Source organism: Orycteropus afer, unplaced genomic scaffold (genome assembly GCF_000298275.1).
Source record: "Orycteropus afer afer isolate SDZICR_OR568_19922 unplaced genomic scaffold, OryAfe1.0 scaffold00111, whole genome shotgun sequence".
Lineage (NCBI taxonomy): Eukaryota > Metazoa > Chordata > Mammalia > Tubulidentata > Orycteropodidae > Orycteropus > Orycteropus afer.
The window spans coordinates 3,055,725-3,065,429 of record NW_006921698.1 but is presented as its reverse complement, the minus strand read 5'-3'; the positions used below and the strand labels follow the sequence as shown (position 1 = coordinate 3,065,429).

The following is a 9,705-nucleotide window of genomic DNA, read 5'->3' as shown; positions in this document are numbered from 1 at the left end:
TTCTTCGGTCTTCCTTATTCATTGTCCAGCTCTCACATGCATACCAGGCGATTGGAAATATCATGGCTTGTGTCAGGTGCACCTTAGTTCTCAAGGAGATATCCTTGTTCCTCAGCACTTGAAACAGTTCCTTCGCACTTGACTTTCCCAATGCTACACGTCGTCTAATGTCCTGACTGCTGCTTCCATTGGCAACAATTGTAGAACCAAGCAACATGAATTCTTTGACAACCTCAATCTTCTCTCCATTTATTGTGATGCTGCTCATTGGTCCAGCTTTGGTAGGAAAGAAGAAATATGAAGAACAGAAGTCACTGTACCTTAGAAATACTGAGCTATACTGAAAATTGTCAAATAAACACAAGAAACTGGTTATTGACAATGTTAATTAAAAACATGAGAGTGTTTTATGAAAGCATGTCATCACTTAACAGAAAATTGGAAGAGAAGATGTATTATCCTTATGTTTGCTTGTAAAGCAAAATTAAGTGGTTACTAAGAGAGTGGTGTGACGTGTGCCAATTCTACTACTTGTGCCTGGCCATGTAAGGTGTCCCTCCCTTTTTCTTTCTCACAAACACACAAAAGCTAAAATGTGTTAAGTTATGCCACTGCAGGTTGGTTTACTGATCTCTTAACTAAGAGGGTAAACCATTGAATATCCCTGTCTCCACACTACCTATTCCAGGAAATTCATAAGCTACTTCAAGACCAGAGGTTACATTGGTCTAGTGTTGAAAATGGAAGTATTCCACTGGCAGCTTGAATTCCCAGAAATGACTGGCAATGAGAATTTGAATAGTTTACCAAAGTACAAGAATCTTATTTGAGCTTGTTAGCAGAGAGAAAATTCCAAATGCAAAAGCTATTTGTGAGTAATAATAGTGTTTCCTTCAGGCACAGCATGCCTGTTACTGGAAAGAACTTCTCCCCAGAAAACATTATTCACTTAAGTCCTCACTATAACAAAGCCCTTTATGATTTTTGCTGAAGTCCCTTATCTCAAGCTTCTTCCAGTGCCAGGTTACCTGGGGCCAATGGTAATCAAGGGAGCTCTGGTGGTGTAGTGCCTAAGGCATTTGACAGCTAACCAGAAGGTTGGCAATTCAAACCTACCAGCTACTCCTTGAAAGAAAGACTGCGCAATCTACTTCTGTACAGATACAACTCGGAAACCCAAGGAGGGGTTGCTATGAGTCAAATTGACTCGATGATGGCAAGATGGTAATCAAGAGCATGTCTTCTATTAAAAAACAAAAATCACCACATTTTACCTAGTTACCAAAAGTATAAACTTCACTGTCATCTTAACTCCTTTTGTCCCATCCCCACATTCAGTTAATCACAAGTCCTGTCTATTAGATCTCTAATATTAATATCAAAACTCTATGCTCATGTCCATTCCCAGCCCTACATAGTGTTGCTTCTGCATGCTAACAATAGCTTCCAGTTACTCTCCTCCTCCTCCACACACCTTCCACACCTGACAGGAACTGGAACCATAATGACAAATTGAAAGAGTGGTACCACTGGTTCAAGATGTAGGGTAAATCGTGAACTTTATGGGCCAGATGTTAGTGTAGTAATTTTCTGAACTCAGGAGGCACTCTTACAGACATGTCTTTGAGCACATTATTTGCTGTCTCCGGAATATCCTACTGCTTTCTTCCCCCCAAGCATCTTTCCAACCTGAGGTTAAATGTCACTGATTTGTGAAACCTGATAGTACCCCGTGGGCTAATTTAGCATCCGTGCTTTGTCCTCTTACATCCTTTGTGTTCCCTTCTATTAGAACTCCAGTCCTGTTCAACTGTTAATTATTGGACCATCCAATAGGCTGTGATCTAGAGAGCACAGCTCCTGGCGTTAATCTTCATATTGCCAGCAAAAGCTTTGTGCCTGAACCATAGCAGGTGCTCAAGAAATATATGCTTCAAAGTCTAAGACATGAAAAGCTAAAAATTCTCATAGTTGTTGCCTTTGGAGAATAATTTATTTTTGTTCATTCTGCAAGAGAATATAGGGAATATTTGGTTTAACTTTGAAAAGTTACACTAACAAGATGAGAGAATGTCTCTCTTTTGCCCTTTTAAGCTGGCCTTTTGAACCCAAGGCTGGTTTACTGAAATTAAGGTAGTTGATATGATTAGTGTTAGGAAAGATTTTTTGTAATGGGGTTAGGTTTACTTCAAGAAAATATGGATGAAGATGAGTCCCATGCAATAGTTTAACATTTTAATTCACTGCTGACTCTACAGGGCAAAAGATTTCGTAACCCTTAGTCCAATTTAAGGATGATAAATTGGATGTTTTCTTTTCCAAGGAGGCAGAAGATAAAAAATATCTTGTTTCAGATATAATACTGCAAATTATATTTATATTTAAGTGAGTAAATTCAGTGCGTATTTTGCTAAAACAGAAGTTGGATGTTATTATAGTGATAATTTGATAAAACAGAAATTGTAAGTTAATTATTAAATATGTACTTTGTGCTATGCATTACTTGGTATGAGGTAGATGCTAAAAATTGTGCTCACATTAGTGCTGAGGCATTTAGCATCAAATTAGAATGTTAAGAAACATGTGAATCCCTGAGCAATACATATTCACTGGAAAGAAGAAGAGAGAAGAGAAGAGAAGAGGACTCATTGCTGAGTAATCAAGACATCAGGAAGATGTGTTGGAATCTCAGTCCAGGAAGTCTAGATGAGGTGACATCCTGAGGGAAGACATTTAAAATCTCAGTGTCCTTTACTTTCCCACTAATGATGGGCTGATGTCACGAAAAAAGTTGAATTTCAGGTTGGATTATCAAGATGAGAACCATTTACAGGGGCATCAATGCCAAGGGAAAGGATTAGGACTCTGAAAAATCATTCCCATTTGTAGGTTCTTAAGCATGAGAGACATGACTATAATAGAAATTTCAAAAATTATTTTGTCAGACATAAGGTGCCATAGATTTGGGAGAGACTAGAGGTAGGATAGGAGCTCTGGTAGCATAGTGCCTAAGGCACTTGACTGCCAACCAGGAGGCTGGCGGTTCAGACCCACCAGCCACTCCTCGGAAGGAAGGTTGGGCAATCCTACTTCCATAGTGATACTGCCTTGGAAACCCAAGGAGGGGTCGCTAGGGGTCGGGGCCAACTCGATGGCAAATAACAACAACAACAACAACAGAGGTAGGATGACGAGTTGGGACTGTGTTACACTGGTTAAGTTTGGAGCACCTTTACTGCTTACCTCATCAGTCTAGTTATGCTGCTTTTAACTATTTCATGAACAGTTTTGCAAACCTTAGTTTTGTGATGTTTAGAACTCACATGTAAATGTGTCAGACATTTTAAAATTAGATAGTATGGAATAATGAACAAAGGACAATGTTCTTGCCTCATTTTGGCCACAACTAGCTATGGAGTTGTTGCCAAATCAGTTGATCTCGTCAAAATTCTCTTCTGTAATCTGGAAATAAGATCATTTATGTGGATGAGCTTCCTGTGGCCCGGAAGAGTTGGGAAGTTTACGGAATTGTCCACCTTATCATTGAGCAGATAATGTACTAAACATATGTTTTAATAAATGGTAAGAAAAATAATCTTCAATACATACGGTGTGGGAGCTCTGGTGGCATAATGCCTAAGGCATTTGAGAGCTAACCAGAAGCCTGGTGGTTCAGACCCACCAGCCACTCCTGGGAAGGAAGGCTGGGGAATCTACTTCCATAGTGATACAGCCTCGGAAACCCAAGGAGAGGTCGCTATGAGTTGGTCCAAATCTGTGGCAGTGTGTGTGTGTGTGTGTGTGTGTGTGTTTTAATTTTACATATGGTTTGGTGGAGTATTCAATTATTCCAAATATGTAATAACATTTTATCTTAGTTCTGCCTATGAGATATGTGGTAGAGTCATATGACTACAGTACATAGACAATTACCTTTTTCTAGAATGTGCTCAGTGTAAAAGAAAGTTAAACTCACTGCCCTTGAGTCAATTTCGACTCCTAGCGACCCCTTCTTGGGTTTCTGAAGCGGTATCACTACAGAAGTACATTGCGCAACCTTCCTTTTGAGGAGTAGCTGGTGTGTTTGAACTGCCAGCCTTCTGGTTAGCAGTCAAATGCCTTAGGCACTATGCCACCAGAGCTCCTCTAGTGCTGAAGGCACTTGACTGCTAACCAGAAGGCTAGAGGTTCAAACCCACCAGCGACTCCTCGGAAGAAGGGTTGGGAAATCTACTTTTGTAGTGATACCGCCTCAGAAACCCAAGGAGGGGTCACTATGAGTCAGATCCTAGTTGACAGCAGTGAGTTTGGTTTTTATAAAAGAAAATAGAAGATTAACCCTTGTAAAGAAACACAATGTGCATACTGTACTATTTTAATGTTTTCAATAAATCTACTCTAACATAATGATGGTTTTGAAAGTTACATCTTAAAAATAACAATGCCATGTGTTGATTTGAAGTTAAGACAAAAATAACATGTGCAAATTAATCTTGAAAAGATGCCACATTATTATATAATTAGGTATATTAATAAACATGTGGGTTATCACTTAATAGTTAACTTTGGCAAAAAAAAATACTTCAAAATAATGGATATATTTAACTCTATTTTCATTTTGCAAATTGTTATTGATCATCATCAGTTTCTTAATCTCTATAATATGGATATAAGACAGACACCTAAAAATAAGTATCTCTCTAGTACCACTTACCTAAATTGAAGTTTAAATTGAGCACTGTAGGAAATGATTTGTAGAAAATATCCTGTGAAACATGTCAGAGAACCCAGAGAAACATTAAAGATAAGGATTTCTAATATCAGAAAACCAAACATATTATTACAATATCTAAACAGAATCCAAAGACCTGCTAGAAATGTTTTCATAAATTGATGTTATAGACGAAACCAAATATTTGATTCATGTAAGCATCATTTAATGTTCAAACTAATAAAATGGTGCATAACATGGAGTTCAGTTACTTGAAAAAGTCAAAGGGAAAGAGACATCATTTTAAAAATACACCTCTTGGGACTTTTCTTTTAGTTCACAAACATTTCTAAGACCCAGAAAAATATTTTTAGTAATTTGATCTAACTGGTACCATTAGGCCAGACACCTGAGGTGTTTGGTAGAAATACATACTACTGGGGATTTCCTTGACATAGCAGCTTTCTGGATACAACAGTCTGGAATTTGAGTTTTAAAATAGCTCCCTGGATGTTTACTACACATAGTGAATATAAGAAATACTTTTCTAGCAGTACTCTTCATTTTTCCATTACTGATGGAAACTTTTACAGGTCATTTGATGCTGAGTATTTGAGAACAGGTCCCAAGTTTGAGATTTGAAGAACAAGATTCTGCTTGGGTACCCAGGAAGAATTTGAAAGAACCAGTTTGTTATAAATTTGTTTAGCCATAAATGGGTTTCTCAGAATTTGGGTTTCTGCATGAAATGGAGAAGCATAATAAAACATATCACTTTCAAGTATTAAACCCTTTGACTGACCTAGCCACTTATACTGTATAAAATAAGGCATCAGATATTTTTGTTGTTAGGACCATCAAGTTGACCTTATGCACAATGGAATGAAACATGGCCTTTTCCTGCACCATCTTCACAATATTTGCTGTGCTTGAGCCCATCATTGCAGCCACTATGTCAACCAAGCTTGTGAGCGTGTTCTCCTCTTTTGCTAGCCTCTCCTTTACCAAGCATGATATCCTTCTCCAGGGACTGGTCCTTTCTGACAACTTGACCAAAGTACCCGAGACAAAGTCTGGCCACTCTCACTTGTAAGGAGCATTCTGGCTGTACTTCCAGTACAGATTTATTTGTTCTTCTGACAATCCATGGTATTTTCAGTATTCTTTGCCAACACCTCAATTCAAAGTCATCAATTCTCCTTCAGTCTTCCTTATTCATTGTCCAGCTTTCACATGCATATGATATTATTGACAATACCATGACTTGGGCCAGGCACACCTTAGTCTTCGAAGTGACATCTTTGCTCTTTAACACTTTAAAGAGACCTTCATGCTGCAGATTTTCCCTGTGTAATATGTCATCTGATTTCTTGACTGCTGCTTCCACGGGTGTTAATTATAGATCCAAGTAACATGAAATCCCTGACAACTTTACTGCTTCCTCCATTTATCATGATGTTGTTTATTGGTCCAGTTGTGAGGATTTGGTTTTCTATATGTTGATCTGTAATCCATATTGAAGACTCAAGTCATCAGTAAGTGCTCAAGCATCTTCTTTTTCATCAAGCAGGATTGTGCCATCTGCATATCTCAGATTGTTAATAAATCTCCTTCTGAAACTGAATTTGTGTTCTTCTTCATATAGTCCAGATTCTCAATTATTTACTTAGCATACAGATTGAATAAGTATGGTGGAAGGATACAACCCTGATGTACACCTTTCTAATTTTATACCGTGTAGTATCTCCTTGTTCTGTTTGAATGACTGCCTCCTGGCCTGTGTACAGGTTCCTCATGAGCACAGGTAAGTAATCCTGAATTCTCTTTCTTCTCAACGTTATCTGTAATTTGGTATGCTCCACACAGCGAATTCCTTTGCATAGTCAATAAAACACAGGGAAATATCTTTCTGTTATTCTTTCCTTTCAGACAAGTTCCATCTGAATCAGCAATGATATCCCTTGTTCCATACCTTCTTCTGAATATAGCTTCAATTTCTAGCAGTTCCCTGTCAATATAGTGCTGCAACTATTTTAGAATTATTTTCAGCAAAATTTTTCTTGCTTGTGATATTAATGATATGGTTGGATAATTTTCATATTCTGTTGGATAACCTTTCTTTGGAATGGGCACAAATATGGATCTCTTCCAGTTGGTTGGCAGGTAGGTGGCTTCCAAATTTTTGGGGATAAACAAGTGAGCACCAGTGCGACACACATTTGTAGATACATCAATGGGCCTTCCATCAATTCCTGGAGCCTTGGTTTTCACCAATTCCTTCACTGCAGCTTGGATTTCTTCCTTCAGCTCTATTAATTCTTTATCATATACTACCTCCTGATAGGAGCTCTGGTAGCGTAGTGCCTAAGGCACTTGACTGCTAACCAGAAGGCTGGTGGTTCAAACCCACCAGCCACTCCTCGGAAGGAAGATGGGGCAATCTACTTCCATAGTGACACTGCCTTGGAAACCCCAGAAGGGGTCGGTATGAGTTGCGTCTGACTCAATGGCACATAACAACAACAACAAACCTCCTGAAATGGCTGAATGTTGACCAATTATTTTTGCTACAATGACTTTGTTTATTCTTTTCATCATCTTTTGATGCTTTCTGCATTGTTCAATATTTTGGCCATAGAATCCTTTAATATTGCAATTCAAGGCTTGAATTTTTTCTTAGTTCTTCCAGCTTGAGAAATGCCAGACATGTTCTTCCCATTTGGTTTTCTAATTCCAGGTCTTTGCACATTTTATTATCATAATTGACTTTGTCTTCTCATGCTGCTCTTTTAAATCTTCAGTTCAGCTTTTTTATGTCATCATTTCTTCCATTTGCTTTAGCTACTTTCCATTCAAGAGCAAATTTCAGAGTCTCTTCTGACATCCATTTTGATCTTCTCTTCCTTCCCTGCCCTTTTAAGGACCATTAGTTTTCTTCGTATATGATATTCTTGATGTCATTCCATCACTCGTCTAGTCTTTGGTCATTGCTGTTCAATTAGTCAAATCTGTTTTTCAGGTGGTGTCTAAATTCAGGTGGGATATCATCAAGGTTGTATTTTGGTTCTTGTAAACTTCTTTAAATTTTCTTAAACTTCATATTAAATGTGCAGATGAGAAATTTATTGGTCCGTTCCATAGTCAGCTCCTGGCCTTGTTCTGACTGATGTTATTAATCTTCTCCATCACCTCTTTCAACATATGTAATTTGTTTGATTTCTGTTTATTCCTCTGGCATGGTCCATATATACTGTCACCATTTATGTTGTTGAAAAAAAGTAATAAATAAGTCTTTGGTTTTCCAAAATTCTGTCATGCAATCTCCAGACTCATTTCTTTAACCAATGCCATGTTTTCCAAATACTAATACTTCTTATTTGTTTCCACCTTTTGCATTCTAATCACCAGTAATTATTAATATGTCTTGATTGCATGTTTGGTCAATTTTAGACTGCAGAAGTTGGTAAAAATCTTTAATTTCTCCATCTTTGGTTTTAGTGATTGGTGCATAAATTTGAATAACAGTAGTATTAACTGGTCTTCCATGTAGGCCTATGGATATTACCCTATCACTGATTGCACTGTGTTTCAGGATAGATCTTGAAATGTTCTTTTCGACCATGAATGCAATGCCATTCTTTTTCAACATATCATTCCCGGCATAATAGATCATATGGGATCATGTCTTATTGCCTGAGTATTTCTTAGGAACCCCAGAGTTTTTTTGCATATCATGTGTTTCCAATGACATGATATTCAGTAAACACTAATCAAGTTTTATTAGCCCTGTGGGATTGAAATAGAAGAAAATATTTTTAGGAATTTGGTTAACTTAATGAGAAATTTAGACACTAATTGGAGTTTTAAGACTTAGGTTCAAATGATTCACTGCCTTTTTCTGTGACTTAATTTAGTGATTGTCTTTTGCTTCTATCAATACAGAGGCCTATAAATATTTTAAATTGAGTGACTATTCAAATCCTGAGAGCCAATTCATCTCTAACTTTTGCTCACTACTTATAACCTACTAAGATCAATAAGTAGCTCCATATGATTCGTAGAATAATGCCAATGTCTTCTATTTGAATTCCTTGTCCCTTTTCAATGACTTTTTTTTTTAAACTCTATCCACCTGTTTCACAATGTCTCTTAGTATATTATACTTTGGATTTTAGAAAGGAAAGAACCCTCTTAATATTTAACAATCAAATTATATCGTGGTTTTGTAATGACTGATTTTCTCCTACCATCTTGTTCTCCTTTGCCATTTTCTCAATTTGTTGGTGACTGATGAATAAATCAGGGCTTTCTGTTCAGTAAAATCTTTAAACTCAATGAAATTCAAAGGAAACTCAAAGTGTTAAGACTGATGGATCTGAATATGGGGAAATCTAATAAGAATTGCTTTTAAATCAGGATGGCTTATGCGAACATAATATACTTACCTTTGTATATATCTTGTTTCTCTTTCTCCTGACTTGGCAGCTCCCCCTACGGTTCGGATTGTGCACTCAGGCTTGGCATGTAACATTGAGGAGGAGCGCTACTCAGAGAGGGTCTATACTATCCGGGAAGGAGAAACTCTAGAACTGACCTGTCTGGTCACAGGACATCCACGTCCACAGGTGAGTCCCGAACTGTGACACTGGTGAACTCTCTTAGAATTTTTTTTGGAAGTCAAAGTGTACATTTTAAAAGATTTGACTTCTAAATCCAAAGATTTAAAATATGTTTGTGTTTTTTTTTGGGGGGTGTATAACTCAAAAGACCACTGTGGTGATTTCTGACCATTCAAAATTGAAATATTCAAATAGATAGGTAAGATGAAAAAAGAAATTTTTCTTTTGGTATGGTGAGAAATTTAGAAGACACTTTTAAGGAAGCTGGTAAAAAGATAACTATAAAAATATCTATGAGAGATTACAATTCATATAGCAATGAGTTTATTTTAGAATGTTGAGCATGATTTCATGGTGACATAATTGCAGTTGAGG

General features: G+C 37.2%; 1 protein-coding gene across 1 annotated transcript in view; it reads left to right on the top strand.

The window, feature by feature from the left end:
- Window positions 1-9,705, top strand: part of MDGA2 (MAM domain containing glycosylphosphatidylinositol anchor 2) — a 1,222,586-nt gene that overhangs the window by 489,156 nt on the left and 723,725 nt on the right. Inside the window, 1 exon segment of the mRNA XM_007943667.2 lies at window positions 9,197-9,336. Within this exon segment, the coding sequence (XP_007941858.2) occupies window positions 9,197-9,336 (140 nt within the window).